General features: G+C 38.2%; 2 protein-coding genes across 2 annotated transcripts; both read right to left on the reverse strand.

The window, feature by feature from the left end:
• Positions 1-672: 672 nt before the first annotated feature.
• On the reverse strand, positions 673-1,313 carry LOC124722648. The gene is made up of 2 exons (XM_047247794.1): positions 1,061-1,313; positions 673-827 (listed from the first exon to the last, which is right to left on the reverse strand). Exons 1-2 carry the CDS (start codon positions 1,311-1,313, stop codon positions 673-675), a joined length of 408 nt encoding a protein of 135 aa, XP_047103750.1.
• Positions 1,314-1,344: 31 nt separating this feature from the next.
• Positions 1,345-1,970, reverse strand: LOC124722649 (zinc finger MYM-type protein 1-like). Its single transcript, XM_047247795.1, has 2 exons — positions 1,889-1,970; positions 1,345-1,649 (listed from the first exon to the last, which is right to left on the reverse strand). Exons 1-2 carry the CDS (start codon positions 1,968-1,970, stop codon positions 1,345-1,347), a joined length of 387 nt encoding a protein of 128 aa, XP_047103751.1.
• Between the last annotated feature and the right edge of the window lie 21,842 nt (positions 1,971-23,812).

Here is a 23,812-nt window from a genome sequence, read left to right on the forward strand (position 1 = left end):
GTTTTGAGAAACTCCTCTTTCCGCTCGCAATTGTCACTGAGAGTGTTAGGGGAATTCTCAGAGCAATGTTAACATTTGGTCTAAAATTATGTCTTCCCATAAACTATAGAATCTCTTTTGGACCTATTCCAGGTTTCAACAATGTTGAAAGCACTTTTAGTTCATCTCTCCACTCCAATGCATCAATGTCGCTTGACTCATGATCTTGCAAAATCGATGTGAGGTTTCTACACTTTGTGTCCAGGCTGTCAGGAAGTGTATTCTTCAGCACATCAATGTCATAGAGAAAATCAAAATAATCACAATGAGCTTTCAGTTGACTGAATCTCTCATCCAAAGATGTGATTACTGTATCTAAAAGATAATAGTAGAATTCAATCTTATTACGTTTTGTTGGGTCATCTATTGTCTCATCCCTTCCTTCATAGGTAAAGTGTATTGGCTTCTTACTTCATCACCGAGAAACACTTATCCATGGTAATGTCAGATCTTCTAGCTGTAATTCTTTAGCCTACTCCTTGGAATCCATCAAGAAAGACACAAACTTTTCTTCTGTTCTGCAGGTCTCATTTTATGCTTTCGTATTTCAAGCATTTCCACGGTCTCAGAAACATTTATGTCAGTGGTCTGGATGGTCTTACCGACTGCACTGATGTGAAGCACAATGTCATATCAGATTACCAGAGAAGTGAGAAAGGTGTAATTTTTTATTTGATGCACAAGTGACGTTATTTCGTGAGCGGTCATGCCATTGAATTTTTCTGATATCTGAACCAGTGCATCAAAAACGTCTCCAACTTGAGACCTCAGCGATGGTACTTTCTCGCCTAGTATCGTTCAGTGGCTTCAGCGACAGGTTAGGCAGATACTTCTACAAGACAGCCCAATATCGAACGGAGGATGAGAAGAAGACATACAAGCTTTTCACTGTCGAAAACATGGATACAGCATATTTAGAGGACTAGCGGCATCATTTACATCAGGATTCAATGAGTGACTCTTACATGGTACATAAAATGATCTCTTGTTCATATCTGAAATTCATTTCTGGAGATCAAACTTCTTTCTTGCCCTCTCATATTGCACATTAGGAATTTTTTATCTTCCAAGAACTTGAGTACGACTTGCATCAAAGTGGAGCATAAAGAATCAGGCCCTGGAAGAAATCCCAGGAAATGCTCCCAAATTTGGACATCATATACCCCGTGGAGTCTTGTCTCCTGGACGAAACGTACCACAACTGTCATCTGCTCAACTTTTGAAATATCTTGTGTGCAGTCCAGAATTATACGGTAATACTTTGCAGATTTCATCATTAATAGAACGTTGTTGGTTATAGGTGATCTAATAAGATGAATTATTTGATTCTTTTCCAAGATAATGATGACCCTTGTTCTCACCTTGCTTTGTTCTGTGCAGGTGCTCCATCATCACAGTGTCAAACTTTCCTAATAATTCAACAAGTTTCAAGAAGTTTCTGTTGTCAGGCTGAATGAGTGTATCTGTACTTCCTCTCAAAGGCAGACAGTGCTGACCCAGGAAATGAATTACTGCTATTAAGTGCTCAAGAATATTTTTCCAATGTTCGCTTTCAGTATTCAGCAGCTTTTGATGATGGGCTTCGACAGTCCCTCGGAAAACACGATCCACTTTTTATGTGAATTCAAATGCTCGGTAGACTTCCTTTGACTTTCGGGATATGATGTAAGGTGCCACCAGTAGTATATACCGTTCTTTGCAATTTTTACTGTAGATGACGAAATAAGCTTGCAACAAAAAAACTTGCTCTTTGAGTACACCAACCAATGTCTATCTGCTTCTTCTAAATTCTTCAAAGAATAGCTTTAGTGCACAGGGCTGAAACTCCAGTTGTCCGCGTTTTTAGGACATTCTTCAGTTTCCCTAATGCGCTTTGGGGACCTCGCATGACCAAAGTCGTTCGAATGCAGTCGGTAATAATTTCCAGCCATCTTCCGGGATATGAGTCAATTGTGTCTTTCAGTTTAGGCTCGCCTTAAATCCCTTTTCCTGTGGTTAGTACCTTGGCTGATGTTCGTCTGGTATTTTCTGAATCGGGTTGCCTAATTTCTGTTCTGCCTAATGTTTCAATCATGAAGCTTTCATCACAAAGCAGGTCTTGAGCCCAGACAAGGTCTGTTGAACGTGTTGTGGATGGCCCACCGTCAGCATTGCTACTGTATGCAGTGGTCGCAGTACTGTGTTCGTCAACTTTCTGGTCATGTCTCGAAGATAAAGATGTAGCTGCAGTACCTCCACTAGGATCTGTAATTTCAGGATCTATTTTTCCACCCTCACTGCTGCTGGGTCGTTCTCTCTTTGGCTTGAAATATCGTTGTAGTGCATCCTTTTGCTTCTTATCATCATCTTCCTTCACCACCCGTCTTTTCCTATATTCACTGCCAGGCAGTCTTTTTCTACTGTCGGACATGTTTCGATCCAGTCTGCAAAGAATGATTACATGAAACTGACTGTTGCTGTCAGTGTACTAACTTTGTTTGCAACACACTTCACAGACAATTTCCTGATATTCCACTGCACATAATTGGAAAATTATATTACTGTTCAGGAGATGAAGTCATAGGAATTGAGCCGCGTGAAATTTAATTCCGTGACAAATTTCACTACAGACGCAGGTGAAACAGTCAAAGAGTGGGACGGAAGACAATGGAGAGAGGAAGAATAAGTAGATGGAGTAGCATAATAATGCCATAAATACACAGCCAACCAGCGATGGGTTCTAATGCTAGTCAAAATATATTAATTCACAGGACTGCAGTTGTTCAGTTCAAAGAACTGACACTCAACATCTGTCATAATTTCCATGTACCACTTCTTTCGTGTCTGATTATGGAATATGGGGTAACAAATTAGTCATCGCCATATCACTTCACTTTTCTTCGATTTATATTTCTTCTAGCTATTGGGACGATGCATGCTTATTTGCCAAGTTGCCAATTTTTGAAGTAACAGATCATAAGAAAAATAAATTTTCCTATTCTGCAATCTTGAAGGAGAAAAATTCTAACTTATGAGTAATGAGCATGTGCAGTTCTAATTGTATGTTATATAAAAGGTACTTACGTATTACATCCCAAGTTGCAAGAATTTCGAACGTACCAATTCATCTGTTCTTACGAAATGCAATGAAGGAGCTTCTGACCAATCGATTCCCTCAGCCATCTACTGAAACGAATTCTGTAGTTTTAGTTGTAGAGAATGCAACAATACCTATTGCCTGGAAAGGTGAAGTGGTGACTCGGCAGTGCCAGGAACTAGGACACGTGACGAGGTACAGCGAGGCTATGGTTAAACTAGCGCCCAAGAAGAAGAAGCAAGAAGCTCACAGTAGGTATTGACAGATCGTATGGATAAATGTGTTATCAGTTTGTCATGGCTCAAAAACCAGAACGTGAATCACTCAGAAACGGATAGCAAAAATTTCTAAAAATACATCAAAACCCAACTTCTCTCAGGCTTATTAGCAATGTCTTTATCCCTTGTAATTACTTGGAGAGTATTTACCCATTCGGAATACTTCTAGCCATTGTAAGTGTTGGACGTGTTTTACTGTAGTAATGTTCAACCATTTTCCCCATAATGTAGGAAGAATAAGACACTCAGAAACTGCCATTGTAGGGCTTAACAAAATTGCTTCAGACATGTAACAACAGTATCGAACATTGTATTCAAATTTCCAAATTAGATTTCGTCTTCTGCAAAAATAGTTGAGAGTAAACGCACAGCGCATAACAGGCTGGCAGCACTCCACTTATAAGAATACTGGCTTTACGTCAGACTGCTTTCCCCTCTCTGTTCCTCCAGCGAAAACATGACGGGGCTGCCACAGTGGCAAGGAAGAAATTAGCCCTCCTCCCATACTACAGTTTGCACCAAGGTTTGGTTTCGAATCCCATGTTGGGCATGAATGTTGAGTTTGCCCTTTAAGAAAAAGGGGGGTGGGTGGGTGGCATATTTGTTGCCATTCTGAAAGTGCCGCCCTGTGGGTCGCACTTTTCGCACATGCCTTGTGCCGGCCCTGGCTGTGCAATCCAAGAATAAATCTTTTTGCTTTGTAATTTTATAGAGAACAGTGAGTGTCTATACAAGAACATTGGAAACAAGACGTGGCATATCATATGTTGAAGATGTATCGTGGGTTGCACATTGATGCTAATGTACTATATTTGTACTGTTGAGCCTAGTGTTACTGAGTGCAGAAATAGTTTAGATGTTCATATGAGTAAATTACATCAACTGGGAATGTAATTCACTTTCATTTCAGTTGATAGTGTAAATACAAGTTGCATATTGCTGGTAATGTACTAGTTTTAAACCATTACCACAAGGGATGAAATTCACATTCACTTCAGCTGAAAATTGAAATTTTTTTATACAGTGTCTACACAGAGTCTGGGTTTTCTTATTCTTTGGGTATGTATCTGTGAAGTATTGCCTGTAGTCAATCTTTCTGATGATCACACGATACACTTTCAATTAATATAAATACCTTCAAACTATTTGCAGGGTCTCTCTTACTTTATATGCACCGCTTCAGTTTTGTTGTTGGTTGTTGCCCATAAGAAACTCAAAGATCTAAATAACTGTTGATATGTTAGAATAACATTTTATTGTGAAAGTCCATGGTGTGAGATACTTTGAAGATGCTAGAAATAGATTACTTGTTGGCATCATATGTTACCAAAAGGTGTGTTGCATTGTGAAAAGCTTTCATGTTCTTATAGCTCTTGACTTAACACTTTGGGTCTTACTCAACTTATTGCAAGATATCTAGCTTATGTTGCATTACTGCATATATGGACTAGGAGGTTTCTTTGTTCTTGCTATATAGTGGATTGATTTTGTCAGTTGGTCAGTTATACAACTCTGTGAATGCACCGAGTGTAATGTAATCCTAATTTTACCGAAGTACATACTACACGGTGCAGACATCAAATGGGGCAGCTGAGTACATTTTGAAGCAAATGTCAAAAATCTTTTCAATATTTCCAACGGAACTGCCACATTGCCCTGGTTTTTGTGACTTTAGTTGTTGGTTTATGAACATACTGTAAACAATCTACATTGTTTGTTGTGTTATCAGTTATGTAATGTTTCCTGTGCTTCTTATGCTTTTGTTGAGATCTTATATGATGATTTCTCAGTTGGGGGAGTCATGATACACAGATCTTATTTGTCTTGTTTTAGTGTATACTCATATACAGTTAGTTGCTATGGAATAAGTTTAAAAACACAGAAATGTGACTGTGAGAAAAAAATTGTCATTCCAATTCCTATATCTTTTATTGCTGTGCACTAATGTAACATAAGTGGCATGCTGTGTTCCAAAAAAAAAAAAAAAAAACCAAACTCCACTGAAACAGGCCTTGGAAGGCCACTGGTACCAACTGACTTCTGCAGCATCCTAAGTTTATAAGCATCATGACAGATGAAACGTAGGTGTAAGTGGTGAGCAAACTGTTTCGAAAATAGCTATCAAGTTATGAGACCAGAGCCTTTAGTTCCCAATGAAGTAGCCCCCTTCTTGCAGTTTTTTTTTTTTTTATTGATAAAAGAAATGTTACTGCCTTAAAGACTGCATCTGAGTAATTGGCATTCCTACAAGTACAATGTTAGGTTTGAATCTCATGTACACTATCTTCTTGCACTGTGAAAATTTATGGCACAAGTTACATTTGATACTAGTGCATCAGATCTTGTGCATGTCTCAAGTACTTCATCTGCAAAATTACATGTGTAATGCCAAAGGCCAACTGTTGGCAGCAGACTTGGAGAATTTTACCCAATGCATTGTAAATAGAGAGCTTGAAAACCCTAACAACGCACAACTTTGCATGGAATAGAATACTGTGAGATTGACAAATCACTTATGATCATTTTAATCTGTGTTGCCTGCTTCAGTGGGAATTATTGTTTGAGAATAATGGAAAATTGGCAGCACTAAAAAAACGTTACTTTATTATGCCTTTGTAAGTCTTGACATCATAACATCCTTCTCTTACAGTAAAGTTGAATAAGGCACGGTAGGTATATGAAACTAACCATTCTTAAGTTTGATACACAGTTGTTATTTGAGACTGATTTAGGAAAAAGAAGTGATATGAGAATTAAATAAGCTAGCTATTTAAGTCTAGTAGTGCGGATTCTAATCTTTTGTGGTAGATTGTCATTTTGATGGATGTTAATTTTAGAGCCACTTTTATGTAGTGTGCTCTGTGTATGTAGAAACATACAACATATTTGTATATTTATTTTTTGTTTTTCTGCCAATAAAGTATTGCATAATGTTAATAAGTGCATCATGGAGGGTGCTGGTTATGCGATAGTACATGTACTAAGAACGTTCTGTTATGTTCCACTATGGCACATTGATCTGTATTTACAGGTAATGACATCATCTCAAGCGGATCATCAGATTTGTAGTACTAGGAGCTCACCATGGTCTTTGTTAGAAGTACCTTTTCCCACAGATGTCAGTTGTTTGAGGTAGGAATGTTGTGTGATAGCAGCATTAGTAGTTCTGCAACATGTGCAATGCATTGCATTTTATGCCATCAAGGGCATTTGCATTTACCAGCGTTATATCTATATTTTTCTCCTCAGTATATTGTCGTCTTTGACACTGCCCTTCAGAAGTTGGCATTATTGCACCAATGTAGATCTGAAAAGATAGGAATTTTTGATAGCTTTTAAAATTCTTATGTGTAACTAAGAAGTCATCTCATTTGTCAGGAAGATGTGTTGTTCATATCCAGGAGTAAATAGTTTCGGTTAGTAAGCTTATAGAGAACAGTGAGTAGCTAAGTAAAAACACTTACAATAAGATGTGTCACATGGTGTGTTTTAAATGTTGCAATTGTTGCACATTGTTTCTAATGGACTAGTTTAATACTGTCTTTTGATTTTCTGAGCCTACTGTTACTGAGTGCAGGAACATTTTAGGTGTTCCTATGTGTAAATTGCATCCACAGCGAATGTAAGTCACTTTCATTTCAGCTGATAGTGTAAATATAAGTTGCAACCAGAAAGCAATTTTTGATGACTGATAAAGAAAGGAAAAATATATTTAGATATATTTATGGGAATATTTACATTGATACACTGGCTACTTCACAATATAGTCACAAACATTAATGAGGCATTATTGAAACAGTGCACCTTCAGTTGCATGCACGTCTCATAGGAGTCAGCCGCCAACATCCAGCACCACAAAGTCCCTTCAGTTGGCACCTCAGCTTCATTGTGGAAATGTATTGCTGCCAAAAAAGGATTATAGAGGATGGAACAGATGACAGTCACTTGGGCCAAGTTCACTACTGTAGGGCTGATAGTTGTAGTCCTCCTATTGAAACTGATTCAGTAAATTTCACGTGGCATTGGTTGTACGTTGTCTTACAGTATCATGTGAGTAAGTAAGAATTTTCATACATATTAATTGTGGCTTTGCACACATAACTAGTGAAATCATTAACTGCTTCATTTCAATCACTGCAACATGAAATTTGAAATATTGCAATCTAGATTTGTACTTGGTTTCATATTGCTAGTAGTGAATGAGTTTTAATCTATTATTTGTGGTAAGTGCCTAAAGATGTTTACTTTATCAGTCCATGTGAATCAATTACTTCAGTAGGGGATGAAATTAAATTTCACATCAACTGAAAGTTGAAACACTTCTTTATAGTGTGCACAGTTTGTGGGCCTTCTTATTGTTTGGGTAATATCTGTTTACAGGAACGACATCTTCATAATTCATCGTAACTGTTGTGGTACTAAGGGCATAAGGTATGCATTGTGAAGAGTTATTTTCTGCATAGAAGTAATAGTTTGAGGTAGGTATATTGTGTGAATCAGGTGGTTTTAACAGATAGTATAACATGTGAAATAACTTGAATTTTATATCATGAATACTATGTGTACAGATCAATGATACCCAAACAGAATTCCCAGTGGTCCATATTAAAGCCTTGTACAGTGGTCATGAAAAGCAGTCTTCTTGGACTATAGTGTGATTGAAAAAGTACATTATTTTCATATTGAGGTAAGTGATTTATTGTTCGTAGTTTTGAATCCAATGATTGATGCTCTGGGTTGTGTGTTATACATTTCAGGATTTCAAGTGTAGCACTGTTAGTAATGCAGTAATGAAAATAATAGTAAATCATAAGTGCTGTATTTGAGTGTCTGATTGTCAAGAATAGTACATGCATTACACATTTGCACACAATGTGAATGAGATGGGGATATTTCATAGATTTCATCAAAGCTCTGTATAGTAGGAATGTGGACTCTTTGTTCAGGAAGAGGTGTCTTAATATTATCCATTACAAATTACTACTCTGTGCACTTTCCCCAATTCTTATTCAAGTGATGAGGGTAAGGATATATGGTAATACCAGTTAATACGCTTCTGTTTTAACAAAGGAAATGCAATGTGACAACGCTTTGACAGCTTTTTTATCTGCTTTCTGATTCTGATACTACATTTGTTGCTTGATTATGATTACTTTTTATGCTTTCTGTATTGCACTTCTTAAATTAGGAACATAGTTGAAGTAGAGGCTTCTTCTTGCATTCTTAAGAAAGCCAAAACTGTTTCCATTTGTCTTCTTTTCTCTTTGTGGGTGCTGAAACTGATGCAGTGATTTGTTGATTTTTCATTCATGATGAGTAGTTAAATGTATCGCTTCTTTTAGAATGTACCGAGTGTCAGACGATGGTGGTTTTCCTCTGTCCTCAGAATCTGTATTTCTCACCTGACTTGATAGCTGTCTATATAGGTTTTTTGTGTAGGAAATGTGAGTCTGCAGTTGTTCTCAACATTCATTTTTGTTTATTGAGTAGAGAATATAATTCTTCATTATAGCAACTTCAATGAGCCATAGGAATAATTTTTGCACCACTTGTAGTGCTTTCTTGTAAACCATGGCAACCACAGTAGCGATCAGCCCTGTCCACTCCACCGATCAACTCCAGGTGTTCCAAAACAACAGTGTTTTTAGTAACTGCACAGGCTCTTTGTTACTTTCGGCAGTGATGAAATGAGTCTGATGATGAAAAAAGTATCCAATATAGTCAGCAACCATCTGTCAAGGAAAGAAAGATACACAATTAGCATCTCAGTTTGATAGGTTCAATACTCATATTCATCAAGTTTTGTCTAGTTCAAATAACATGGAGAATCCTTTTGTAAAAGTCACAGCTGTACCTATTAGATGAAATTCCATTTTGGGCAATACCCAAGCTAGTTGAGGGCTGGCGCAGAAGCTGACAGTAGAAATGTGGTAACCAAGACCATCTGTACAAACAAGCAGTTGCTGTGCCAAAAGAACCACTGATGGGATGCTAAAGGTAAATCAGGATGAATAAGAATTTCTGTAGGTGTCTTTTCATAGCATGGATTGTGAGGTGAAACATAATTGTCATATGATTCACATTCTTAAGCACCCCTGTCTGCTCTTTTGGATTGTAGCACTTGAACAGATTTCTTCCTTGGATAATACTGTGCTCTGATCTGCTACCACATTTATTTTTATGGTGTAAAGTTCTTTGCTTCTACTGTAAGTATACTCAGTAAAGTTCATCACCTTGCTCTGTTCGATATGCTGAAGACTCTGAGGTATTGTGGATGTAACTAAATGCTGCATGAAGCATCGTAGAAAGAAACAGAGATGAGATGAAAAATTCTTGGAAAATGCACTTGACTCTAGGTAGTCTTGTGTCAAATCCTTCAGTTCTTCTAATGCGACATCTCTCCGCAAGTGAGACATAATGTGTTTTGCATGTGTTGTGCCTTCCTGTATCTTTTCTTTTCTATACATATGTGTTGTATTCACAAATTGTCAAACAAAATTGTCAGTGAAGAACAGTTGGAAATATACAAAATAGGCTTTTGGCAGAACAGGCTGAGGAAAGATAAAACCTTTTATAGGACAGAAAAAGGAATCTTCCACTGATTACAATGGCCATCATGATAAACTTCACATTTATTTGCCAGAGAGTATGTCTTTTCAATCCTGTCCACTCCACCACTAGATTCTGATTCACTGGAACTTAAATCAGTGCACACAGGACATGTTTCTTCTCAGTCACTTTCATCACTAAATTTTCCTTCATCCTCAATGCCTTTGCAAAGCCACCTGGCCAAATCTTCTGCTGTTTTGTCCATACAAGAAATCGACAAGGCAAAAGCACCACAGGCACAAGGATGCAAGCTGGTGCCACTGCCATAGACTCACTACATGTAGATATTTTTACAGTGTGACGAGCAGTGGTGAGGTTGAAGGTATCAACTGCACCTCAGCAAATTGCCGGCTGTGTACAGTCCAGCAGCTACTGGACAATAACGGACAGAAGGCCACTTGAAAGATAGAAGAGCAGCCCTTACACTTGGTTAAAGATTGTTGTCCGGGCCTGACTAAGTCAGGGAATGACATTTAGTGAACTATTAGAAGTGTACAGACAGTTGCTGCAGGTCATGACTGGTATGTACTGTGAAGATATTTACGTTTATTTGCACTCATTAAGGGACTTTTTTGGAATTTTTTGATTTATATTACAAATGGTGTGGCAGGCTTCTGTATTCAACTAGTCACAAGGATAAATAACACTTTAACACATTTGTGTGACTTTGTTCCTAATTTGTTGGAGTGTTGTAGAGCCTTATGTATCCTATCCTGTTACCTGACCCTGGTACATAGCTGTTCCGTAGTGGAAGAGAAAAATTGTCTTAGCCATGTACTGTACCAGAACCTGTTTGACAAACCCACAAGCTGGGACTACCATACCATCAGTGGCTACTCGGCAACCACATCAGTGGCAACAAGGGCTTTCGAAAACCAGTGATGAGGCAATACGTATCTGTTTTCCACCGGTGGATACTGCGCTATAAACATATGAGCACAATATTTTCATACTAAGTGCCGCCATGCACCACACGAATTCCATTAATGGTGCGGATTGGAAGCACTGTATTGGAAAAATGTCAGACATTTTCTGACATGGGAGCCATAGTGGAAAATTGTAATGTCAGACATTGTTCAACAGTGCATCAGAAAGGATCAAAGGTATCAGGATAACATCTTCTGTCTTCATGAAGTTGTGAGGGACACTGAGTTGCTGTAAAAGTGGATTTGATGAAACAACTAAATAGTGATCAAAAGTAGTGTGGCACAAATTTCAAACATGATGTGATAAGAAAGCAGATGGTAAAATGTATAGTTTTATTTAAATTTATAGTTTGTGATATAGGTATGTCTTGAGATGCAAAGTCTTACTAATTCAGTAGTTTCATTCTTCCATTTGACTGTATGAACACAAAACACCTGGGTACTGAAATATTTTGGATGGTAATAGATTTAAATTGCAGGCACTGGGAGTGAAATTCAGTTTCATATGAGCTGAAAGTTGTTGTGCATTAGTGTAGAGTATACATGGACTCTAGTTAATGTTTCTGTCTATAGCAGCATAAGCCTCGCAATTATCACAAATGTTGTAGAATTGTGCTACTGGACAATGATAGGATACATTTTCTTAAAATACATGATACATATAGTGCAAGGCTTATATCAGGGTAGATGTGCTGTGGTAATACATAGAATCTTATATTTATTGATTGTCAGATCTCTTGTTGATGGTAACATTATGTACTATTGCAAATGTATAAGAGCATTGTTCCTTGGTCTTGTTTCTAAAATAACTATTGTTTAAATAGGCTAATGATGTAAGTGTTTAACTGCGCTGACACCGGTGTTGTCCAGAAGATATGGACATACATTCATACCAGTGCACATATTAAAGGGGGCTGCTGTGTGCATATTGAAAGATATTTTGATGTTGTCCTCAGCATTCCCAACAGTCCAGCCATAACGCATAGGTGTTTGTGAATATAGTTTATTAACTACTACTATTCTGTATTTTGCAAGTACTGTATGGATGTGAGCAATTATGAACCATATCCAGTGTTTTTTATATGTTGTAAGAGGCCTTGCACACTTTTAGATCAATATCAGTCACATGTACTAGGATTGATTTGTTGTGGTGTGGTGGAAAATAAGACCTCTATAGATTGAGATACTGTGCAATAAGGTTTCAAACATAAAAACATGAATGAAATATCAAATATTCAGATTTCACTTTGTCGAACTTGTATCAGGATGCATTTGTGTAAAAACTGTAATGGACTGTGGTGTACAATTGATGACATTAATGCATGTAGACTGCAGTTTATCGTTTGAGTTTGCAGCTTACAGCTTGGCTTTGCAATCAAGTGTGGCAGTCTTATGTTGACTATGTTAGGAGCTCCACATCACATACCATGCAAAGAATAAGTAGTTGAATCTTAGGTCAATGAGAGTAATTGTTTTTGTGGTTGTTTTTGACGTGTGTGAGACTGAAATTGACAACTACAAGGAATGTGATTCTCTAATTGATGTTTCTACATGTCAAGAGTCAGTTGTCTACATGATGTGCATGTTCTGCTTATACAGAGGAAAGGCAAGGTATGAGTTACACCTATAAACTCTGGTTTGGACTGTGTGCAATTCTCAATTACTTTATCAGCAAACCTACATGTGTAATTACAGAAGCCCAGTTGTTGCCTTATTATTACAAGGTTTGCTTGTGATGTCAGTTGAATACCAAGCTATAAAATAGTGACCAGTATCACCTTCAGCAAGGCGTAGATTAAAAATTTCGACAGTGAACAAGTTGGCCATAATATAGAGAACTGTACCATTCAACGGTTACTTTTGTGTACTCTAATACATATTGGCTCTTCATTTTAGAATAATTGATTGAGAGATGTGCAATGTGAGGAGCCATCTATATACACAAAGTGTGTTGGATTTTCAACATCCTGTGCTATATTACTGGGTAATAGTGAGTTTGAAAAATTTGTGATTTAGTGTTGTTGCACTAAAGTATGATGCATAGCAATAATTTGAGGTCTGTGATCAAGAAGCAAAGGTAGAAGAGTTACAATTGCTTGTTATTATTATATAGTCTTTGGAGACATTATCTTTTTGGATGGAAGTCACATTAATCGTTAAAATTGATTTGAGAGGCATTTTAACCCTAGGACTCACTCTGCTAAAATTTCCCTAGTACTCCATCTGGGGTCATACATGACCCCAATCAGTATATAATTGACTGTGTGTACTAATCATTCAGAGAACAACGTACTGTCATTTAATACTGTTTGTTTATATTTTATTTATTATTTAGACACATTTCACAGCTTTTTTAACATGTATGTACATAGTAGAATTAAATTACATATGGCAGAGTAATTACATATCAGAAGTTACAATATTACTCTAAGTCATAATTTGTTTCACTCATAAATGTTTCACAATGGCTTCAAATTTACAGAAAATGTGATGAACAACTCAACAGGAAACATAATTCTAACCGGAATCCGTACCATAGTCATCTGCACATATTTTGCAAGTAGTAACTATTTCAGAATGTTCCTTGCAAACAAATTTGTTACACTTTTTGCATGTTGAACTGTATTTTGTGTCCTTTGATCGAGGGCAAATGGAGCATCTGCCTCGCTTTCTCTTCTGATTGTCGGGTATTACGTCTCGATGTCCATTGTCTGACAGATCATCAAATCCGCACCGTTTGATACTGCTAATAATATCCTTGTTCCTTGCTTGTGGTAAACTCAAACGACGTTCCACTTGGGGCTTTTCGATTTCTTAGGCCAACTTCATTAGAAAAAGATGTCTCTCTGTTTTTTCAACAGCAGCACAGTAGTGTCTGTAGGCATTGAGTGCAGCTAGATCGACAAGATCATAAAATACTGCTAATGGCCAATGTTTTGTACCCTTTTTCACAGAATAGTAAGAGCTCATTTGATCTAGCGTATCAACACCTGATTTTGTTGAGTTGTAATACAACACTACTTCTGGTTTTCATTTCAAGTTGTTTTCTTTGGGCACTTCAAATGATTGATGTTGTGTTGACAGGAGTAGCACAGCCTTATTTCTTTTTGGAACATACGAAGCTAATAGGGTTTTACCACTGTATGCAAATCTGGTAGGGCATTCTTCCCTAGTTTTCGAAGGCAAAAACTCTTTTGGGATTTCTTTTCTTGTAGAACGTAGAGTACCTACAAGTGTCAACTTCATTTTCAACAATTTTTGGCCAAGGTCATAGCTTGTGAAAAAATTGTCAGTGGTAATATTCCTACCACTGCCAGCCAGATGACACACTAAATCTAAGACCACTCTCTTGCTTGATTCACTTCTCTCACATCACCACTCCTTCCAGTGTACATTTGAAGATTTGTCAGATAACTATGCTCACAGTCTACTGCGCACCATATCTTGATGCCATACTTTCCTGGCTTTGAAGGAATGTAGACCTTGAAACTGCACCGACCTCTGTATTCACAAAGATGTTCATCAACAGTACTGTTGCTGGAAGGTATAAATGATGTTTGACATTGCACGGCAAACAAATCAAATATTTCCTGTACAGCTTCAGCCTTATTTCCAGTCCTCTCTTTCCTTTCAAGTCTTGTGATGCAGTCGTCAAAATGAAGTGAGCGCAGAATGTCCTGACATTGCCTCCTCGACATAGTTGCATGGAATAGAGGAGTGCCATATTCAGAGTCCCAAAATTCGTCAATAGGTTTCCCCCGGATCTTCTGTCTGCCATACAGAATCAGCAAGCCTAAAAACGAAAGAAGCTTGCATCTGTCTGTATCACGCCAGTCAACTAATTTTCCAGACACTTTCAATTCATTTCCTTGTTGATTTGTGAACTGAACTATTATATCCAGCAATTCATTAGTAATAAACTGCCTGAAACAGTCAACAGCTGAGCTAACACTAACTGTACTAGGAATACCTGCTGAAAATCGTTGTATGTTGCGGATTGGAAATCTATGAATTGATGGTTCTTTTGTACTCCATGCAATATCCCGACCCCTGCTTACCAGTACTGCACTTTCATCTTCTCCACTGTCATCATTTTCAGCAAGACTATCATTTTCTTCTAATTCATGTAAACAAATTTCATCTCTTTGGTCTACCTGTGTCTCTGTTCCATCATCTTCGGCGTCACTACCTTCTGAATCACTACTGCTACGAAATAAGTCTTCCATTGTTTGTTCTACACTATAGCCAGGAGCAAAACGTATTCCATTCATGCTGAAATTACACTGCTACAACAAATGTACAAACGAACTTCCAGTTTGAGGTTAGTTCTGAGTAACACCTGAATAACACCTGAATTCAGTGTTACCAAGTCAAAATACTTAAGAAAGAGAATGATAGTTGATAATCTATACATTCTATGAATGTTACATATAATCTATCTGGGGTCATAATTGACCCCAGCAGTGGTTTTTGTTAATTATTGATTTAAATGTTGCGTCAAACGCTCTAAAAATTTTTGTGAGAAAACTACAATACTGTGTGGTAAAAGTCATAAAAGTCTGGATTTTTACAAGAAATAGAAATATTATTTTATCCATAGTAAAGATGATTGGGGTCACCTATGACCCCTGAGTGAGTCCTAGGGTTAAGAGGCGACAAAAAGCAAGACTTAGTAGTTGCATAACAATAGTTCTTTTCTGGCCTGATAGCAACACACAATGTTAATAAGGGTGTTAGATATGATAGCTGGTTGTTGAATGTCATGTTTAATAACCTTCACTATGTTATATGTTTGCTAATAACACATTAATATCTGTTTACAGTTAAGACATCATTTCCAATGAATCGTTGTTGTTGTGGTAGTAAGTGCATAAGACATGCATTGTGAAGAGTTATTTTCTGCACAGAAGTAATGTTTTGAGGTGGGTATATTGTGTGAATCATGTGATATTAACAGATAGTGTAACATGTGAAATAAGTTGTGGTTTACGAGTGTTGTGCCTTCCTGTATCTTTTCTTTTCTATACATATGTGTTGTATTCACAATTTGTCAAACAAAATTGTCAGTGAAGAGTAGTTGGAATTATATAAGATTGGCTTTTGGTAGAACAGCCTGAGGAATGATGATACTCTTTATAGGACAGAAAAAGGAATCTTCTACTGATTACAATTGCCGTCATGATAAACTTCACAGGTATTTGCCAGGGTGTATGTCTTTTCATTTCTGTCCACTCCACCACTAGATTCTGATCCACTGGAACTTAAATCAGTGCACACAGGACATGTTTCTTATCTGTCACTTTCATCACTAAATTTTCCTTCATCCTCAACGCCTTGGCAAAGCTACCTGACCAAATCATCTGCTGTTTTGTCCAAACAAGAGACAGACAGCGCAAAAGCACCACAGGCACAAGTATGCAAGCTGGTGGCACTGGGATAGACTTGCTACATGCAGACGTTTTTACAGTGCAATGAGCAGTGCTGAGGATGAAGGTATCAACTGCACCTCAACTAATTGCCGGCTGAGTAGAGTCCAGCAGCTAATGGATGATAATGGACAGAAGGCCAATCGAAAGATAGAAGAGCAGCTGTTACACTTGGTTAAAGATTATTGTCCAGGGCTGACTCAGTCAGGGAAAGTCTTTTAGTGAACTGTTAGAAGTGTACAGACGGTTGCTTAAGTTGTGTCTGGTATGTACTTTGAAGATATGGATGATTATTTTCACTCAGTCATTAAGGGACTTTTTTGGAATTTTTTGATTTATATTACAAATAGAGTGGCAGGCTTCAGTATTCAGTTAGTCACCAGGATAAATAACACTTTTACGTGTTTGTGTGACTTTGTTCCTAATTTGTTCGGGTGTTGTAGAGCCTTATGTATTCTATCCTGTTACCTGACTCTGGTACATAGCTGTTACGTAGTGGCTGAGAAAAATTGTCTTAGCCATGTACTGTACCAGAAGCTGTTTGCAAACCCACAAGCTCCGACTACCATACCGACAGTGGCTACTCGGAATCCACATCAGTGACAACAAGAGCTTTCAGAAACCAGTGGTGAGGCTATACAAAATGTTCATCACGCATCTGTTTTCCACCGGTCGATACTGCGCTATAAACATATGAGCACAATATTTTCATACTAAGTGCTGCCGTGCATCACACGAGTTCCATTAGTGTTGCGGATTGGGAGCATAGTATTGGGAAAATGTCAGATATTTTCTGACATGACAGCCATTGTGGAAAATTGTAATGTCAGACATTGTTCAACAGTGCATCAGAAAGGATCAAATGTATCAGGATAACATCTTCCGTCTTCATGAATTTGTGAGGGATACTGAGTTGCTGTAAAAGTGGATTTGATGAAAGAACTAAATAGAGATCAAAAGTAGTGTGGCACAAATTTCAAAAATGATGTGATATGAAATATATAGTTTTATTTACATTTACAGTTTGTGATCGAGTTATGTCTTGAGATGCAAAGTCTTACTAATTCAGTAGTTTCATTCTTCCATTTGACTGCATGAACACAAAACACCGGGGTACTGAAATATGAGCTGAAAGTTGTTGTGCATTAGAGTAGAGTCTGCATGAACTCTAGTTAATGTTTCTGTCTATAGCAGCATAAGCCTCACAGTTATCACAAATATTGTAGAATTGTGCTACTGGACAATGATAGGATACATTTTCTTAAAATACATGATATGTATAGTGCAAGGCTTATATCAGGGTAGATGTGCTGTGGTAATACATAGAAACTTGTTTTATTGATTGTCAGACCTCTTGGTGATGGTAACATTATGAACAATTGCAGTTGTACAAGAGCAGCGTTTCTTGGTCTTGTTTCTAAAATAGCTATTGTTTAAATAGGCCAATGATGTAAGTGTTTAACTGTGCTGACACCATGTACTCCAGAAGATATGGACATACATTCATACCAGAGAACATATTAAAGGGGGCTGCTGTGTGCACATTGAAAGATATTTTGATGTTGTCTTCAGCATTCCCAACAGTCCAGCCATATTGCATTGGTGTTTGTGAATATAGTCTATTAACTACTACTATCCTGTATTTTGCAAGTACTGGATGGATGTGAGCAATTATGAAACATGTCCAGTGTTTTTTATATGTTGTAAGAGGTCTTACACACTTTTAGATCAATATCAGTCACATGTACTAGGATTGGTGTGTTGTGTTGTGGTGGAAAATAAGACCTCTATAGATTGAGATACTGTGCAATAAGGTTTCAAACACAAAAACATGAATGAAATATCAAATACTCAGATTTCACTTTGTAGAACTAGAATCTGGATGCATTTGTGCAAAAACTGTAATGGACTGTGTTGTACAATTGATGACATTAATGCATGTAGACTGCAGTTTATCATTTGAGTTTCCAGATTACAGCTTGGCTTTGCAATCAAGTGTGGCAGTCTTATGTTGACTATGTTAGAAGCTCCACATCACATACCTTGCAAAGAATAAGTAGTTGAATCTTAGGTCAATGAAAGTAATTATTTTTTGGGTTGTTTTTGACTTGTGTGAGACTGAAATTGACAATTTCAAGGAATGTGATTCTCTAATTGATGTTTCTACTTGTCGAAAGTTAGTTGTCTACATGTTGTGCATGTTCAGCTTATACAGAGGAATGGCAAGGTGTGAGTTACACCTTTAAACTTTGGTTTAGACTGTGGGCAATTCTCAATTACTTTATCAGAAAACCTACATGTGTAATTACAGAGGCCAATTGTTGCCATATTATTACAAGGTTTGCTTGTGGTGTCAGTTGAATACCGAGCTATTAATTAATGAGAGATGTGCATCTGAGGTGCTATCTATATACACACAGTGTGTTGGATATTCAACATCCTGCGTTATATTACCAGGTTTTAGTGAATTTGAAAAATTTGTGATTTAGTGTTTTTGTATTAAACTATGATACATAGCTATAATTTGACGTCTATGTAACAAAAAAGAAAGGTATAAGAGTTACATTTGCTTGTTATTATTATATAGTTTTTCCTACAGATGCCATAGTTTGCTTAAAGTTCTCCATTAACCAAGCTCTCATAAAAACTATTCCCTTTATATCTGACAGAGATATATCAATGATGCAGTCATTGTAAGACAGGGAATACTCCATTACAGAACTATGTTTAACATTGAGCTCATATGTGCATATTTTTGTAAGAGTTCTTTTTACGCAGTAATAGATAAGTATATGGAAATAATATTATTGCAAATGTGTTTAACTCACTTAGCTTAGGCTTCTTCTGCTTACTTTTGTTTCAGCTTCATCATGCCAGTTGAGGAGCTACTTAACTTTGGTAGCTACAGCACAGTTAATAGTCAGTCTAAGTGGAAAAGAAATGTATGTTGCAGAAGAGTCCTATGATATTGTGTAAGTGTTTCGTTCTGTCACTATTACAGGTTTACATAAAGAGCTATGGAACCTGGTAATTATGGATGTGTATATGAATTGTAAAATCATATGTGAGGATCAGGAAATACTTTGTCTTTGTTCTAAGAAACAGGGGCTCATTCTGACCAAAATATGTGACGCAAAACATGAATTGTCTCAAGGAATAAGGTTAGGATACCTTGTCTTCTAAGTTCATGTGAATGATAAAAAGTACCGTTCACATAATGATAAAATGAAATCTGTGTATAATGTTTGCAGATGGTATGTGAACTGTCTGGAGATGCTGGACAACAAATATGTACAAGTCTTTTTTATTGCGGCAGTCAGGAAGTCAGCATGTGATCTTTATGGTGAGTAGCAATTCATCTTTTTCATGATGTTGATATTCCAACCTGTACTTTCAGTCGTATCATATGTTGTTGTTATGAGTTATAAGTATATGGACAATTAAAGTTTGATATCAGACTTCAGTCAGTAAAATATCCTTATTATTGTACAGATTTTTGACATGAAATTTCATCAATATTGAGAGTAGATTACTCTTAAAATATGCTATGTTTTGAATATAGTCTGCAGAGAAAAGTAAAGAGGACAACCGGTCCAGGCCCTAATAAATTAGTGCAAAAGCCTATATATATTACTTGTGGTGTAATGGGAAAAATTTATACACTATTCCAGGTACGATAGTTTGAGATGTAACACTTAAGCTGGAGTTTCACACCTTCATATTTTTGTAAGAGTCATTTTTATGCAGTAATAGATAAACACACTCCTGGAAATGGAAAAAAGAACACATTGACACCGGTGTGTCAGACCCACCATACTTGCTCCGGACACTGCGAGAGGGCTGTACAAGCAATGATCACACGCACGGCACAGCGGACACACCAGGAACCGCGGTGTTGGCCGTCGAATGGCGCTAGCTGCGCAGCATTTGTGCACCGCCGCCGTCAGTGTCAGCCAGTTTGCCATGGCATACGGAGCTAAATCGCAGTCTTTAACACTGGTAGCATGCCGCGACAGCGTGGACGTGAACCGTATGTGCAGTTGACGGACTTTGAGCGAGGGTGTATAGTGGGCATGCGGGAGGCCGGGTGGACGTACCGCCGAATTGCTCAACACGTGGGGCGTGAGGTCTCCACAGTACATCGATGTTGCCGCCAGTGGTCGGCGGAAGGTGCACGTGCCCGTCGACCTGGGACCGGACCGCAGCGACGCACGGCTGCACGCCAAGACCTTAGGATCCTACGCAGTGCCGTAGGGGACCGCACCGCCACTTCCCAGCAAATTAGGGACACTGTTGCTCCTGGGGTATCGGCGAAGACCATTCGCAACCGTCTCCATGAAGCTGGGCTACGGTCCCACACACCGTTAGGCCGTCTTCCGCTCACGCCCCAACATCGTGCAGCCCGCCTCCAGTGATGTCGCGACAGGCGTGAATGGAGGGACGAATGGAGACGTGTCGTCTTCAGCGATGAGAGTCGCTTCTGCCTTTGTGCCAATGATGGTCGTATGCGTGTTTGGCGCCGTGCAGGTGAGCGCCACAATCAGGACTGCATACGACCGAGGCACACAGGGCCAACACCCGGCATCATGGTGTGGGGAGTGATCTCCTACACTGGCCGTACACCACTGGTGATCGTCGAGGGGACACTGAATAGTGCACGGTACATCCAAACCGTCATCAAACCCATCGTTCTACCATTCCTAGACCGGCAAGGGAACTTGCTGTTCCAACAGGACAATGCACGTCCGCATGTATCCCGTGCCACCCAACGTGCTCTAGAAGGTGTAAGTCAACTACCCTGGCCAGCAAGATCTCCGGATCTGTCCCCCATTGAGCATTTTTGGGACTGGATGAAGCGTCGTCTCACGCGGTCTGCACGTCCAGCACGAACGCTGGTCCAACTGAGGCGCCAGGTGGAAATGGCATGGCAAGCCGTTCCACAGGACTACATCCAGCTTCTCTACGATCGTCTCCATGGGAGAATAGCAGCCTGCATTGCTGCGAAAGGTGGATATACACTGTACTAGTGCTGACATTGTGCATGCTCTGTTGCCTGTGTCTATGTGCCTGTGGTTCTGTCAGTGTGATCATGTGATGTATCTGACGCCAGGAATGTGTCAATAAAGTTTCCCCTTCCTGGGACAATGAATTCACGGTGTTCTTATTTCAATTTCCAGGAGTGTATATCGAACAAATATTACTCCAAATGCATTTAGACCACTTAGCTTACTCATCTTCTCCTTACTTTTGTTTCAGCTTGATCATTCCCGTTGAGGAGCTACTTAAATTTGGTAGCTACAGCACAGTTTATTGTCAGTATAGTAAGTGGAATAGAAAACATGTAGTATGTTACTGGAGTGTCCTTTGCTCTTGAGTAAGTGTCTTGTTCTGTCACTATCACCGGTTTATGAGCAGAGCTTTGGAACCTGGTAATTATGGATGTGTATATGAATCGATAAAACTGTATGTGAGGAACAAGAAACACTTTGTGTTGGTCGTAAAAAATGGTGGCTCATTCAGATAAAAAATATGTGACGCAGAACATGAAGTGCCTCAAGGCATCAGGTTGGGATCCCTTGTCTTCTAAGTTTATGTGAATGATGAAAAGCACCATTCACATAATTGTAAAATGAAATCTGTGTATACTGTTTGCAGATGGTATGTGAATTGTGTGCAGTGACAAAGCTCATCTGCCTGGAGGTGCTTGACAACAAATGTGTGCAAGTCTTTTCGTTGTGGCAGTCAGAAAGTCGGCATGTCATCTTTATGGTGAGTAGCAATTCATCTTTTTCATGAAGCTGTTGATATTCCAAACCGTACTTTCCATCATATAATATGCTTTTGTTATGAGTTATGAGTATATGAAGTACTTAAAGCTTGATATCAGCCACCAGTCAATAAAATATCATCATTATTGTACAGACTTTGGAGATGAAGTTTCATCAATATTGAGAGTAGATTACTCTTAAAATATGCTATTTTTTGTATGTAGTCTGCAGAGAAAGTAAAGAGCACAACTGGACCAGGCACTAATTAGTTAGTGCATAAGTCTAAATATATTAATTTGTTTGTAATGGGAATAGCTTATGCACTAGCCAAGTACAATGGCAAGCCCAGTGTAAGAATGCAATAACAGTGTAGATACTATGTTACAATGGTATAAATAATGTTGTGATATAGCTATTAGGTATTTCTAATGATTTTTCCCTTTGTATAGCTCCGGACTGATTTTTTAATGTACTTCTTGGTGCTGGAAAGAAAGGCACCAAAATTCTATAATAGTTTTGTAGTGGGAGAGTGTTGTGTCACATGTTAAAATACAATAAGGAATATATAATGTTCCCTGTCCAGTATTTCATTCTAGTGAATCAGTTTATCATCATATGAAGGACCACATGGAGGAGCTGTCCATATGCAGTTTCCTGTGTTTTCTACTGAATTGTTTTTGTGAGGCAAGAGATTGATTTGTGGAGCATTTGTAAAGGGTACGAGCTGTACACATATAAGGTCTGTTAGTATACTAAAGCTATTGTAATTTATTGCTGTTGTTCAGTGAAAGAGTTTTGTGTTGAGGAATATTCTGTATTTTTTAAAACAAACTGCCTAACATGTTCATAGTTAATCCACACTTTGTGTTGTGGATCACCTTGTCCAATGGAGCAGAAGGTCCATTTAACTTGGAATCCTTCATATTTGTCAGTTATTAAATGAAACAACAAGTCTACTGTACCAGTCACCGTTTCATTTATTTCCACGACGCGTTTCGAAGGTTTAAACCTCCATCATTGGATGGATTTACATTAGTTAGTATTACATTTGTGTGGGTGTTGTGTTATGATTTTTGGAGGAACTTGTGGCACTGCCTCTAGTGGTAACAGTTTCGTTCTGCTGCCGTAACACATTACATGCTTACGTGTTGACACTTGTCAACATCTCAGTAATGCTAGTAATTTTGCAAATTATATAATACCATGAATGGACTCTTTCTGAAGTTATTTATTAATAGAATTTCGTACATATAAATATATCTTCATCAGACACAAAAATACACCTGGGCAGGATGACACCTTCATTAGCAAAAATCCTAGCAACATAACTGAGATAAAAGGAAAAAAATAACACTTATAGCTTTAAGTAACCATGAAAATTACCGAAGTATTACATGCACAAAAACGTTTAGTCACTTACTAAAATCACATCCGGCAGTGGAGATGCATAAGACAATCAAGCCAAAGGCGGCATCAGTAGTTAAAATTAAAATATCACCCCCATCTGTGCAGCATAATTATAAAGAGCTGGTCGATGCTAACACAGCATACTATCAGTAATTAGCCTGTGAACTATCGTGAAGAGGGTGTGGACGCACTAGGGCAGACAATTTCACCGTGAGAGGGCACTTGTTGTAAGCACGTGACACTCGTGCGTTAAAACTCCGGGATATATCCTCATGCACATCTG

Source organism: Schistocerca piceifrons, chromosome X (assembly GCF_021461385.2).
Source record: "Schistocerca piceifrons isolate TAMUIC-IGC-003096 chromosome X, iqSchPice1.1, whole genome shotgun sequence".
NCBI classification, from domain to species: Eukaryota; Metazoa; Arthropoda; class Insecta; order Orthoptera; family Acrididae; genus Schistocerca; species Schistocerca piceifrons.

Coding starts and splice junctions, on each gene's coding strand:
- LOC124722649 (XM_047247795.1), bottom strand. CDS start 1,970: ATGGCTGGAAATTATTACCGACTGCATTCGAACGACTTTGGTCATGCG. Junction 1,650..1,888: donor CATTAGGGAAACTGAAGAAT/GTCCTAAAAACG, acceptor TCACATAAAAAG/TGGATCGTGTTTTCCGAGGG.
- LOC124722648 (XM_047247794.1), bottom strand. CDS start 1,313: ATGAAATCTGCAAAGTATTACCGTATAATTCTGGACTGCACACAAGAT. Junction 828..1,060: donor TATGAGAGGGCAAGAAAGAA/GTTTGATCTCCA, acceptor GAACGATACTAG/GCGAGAAAGTACCATCGCTG.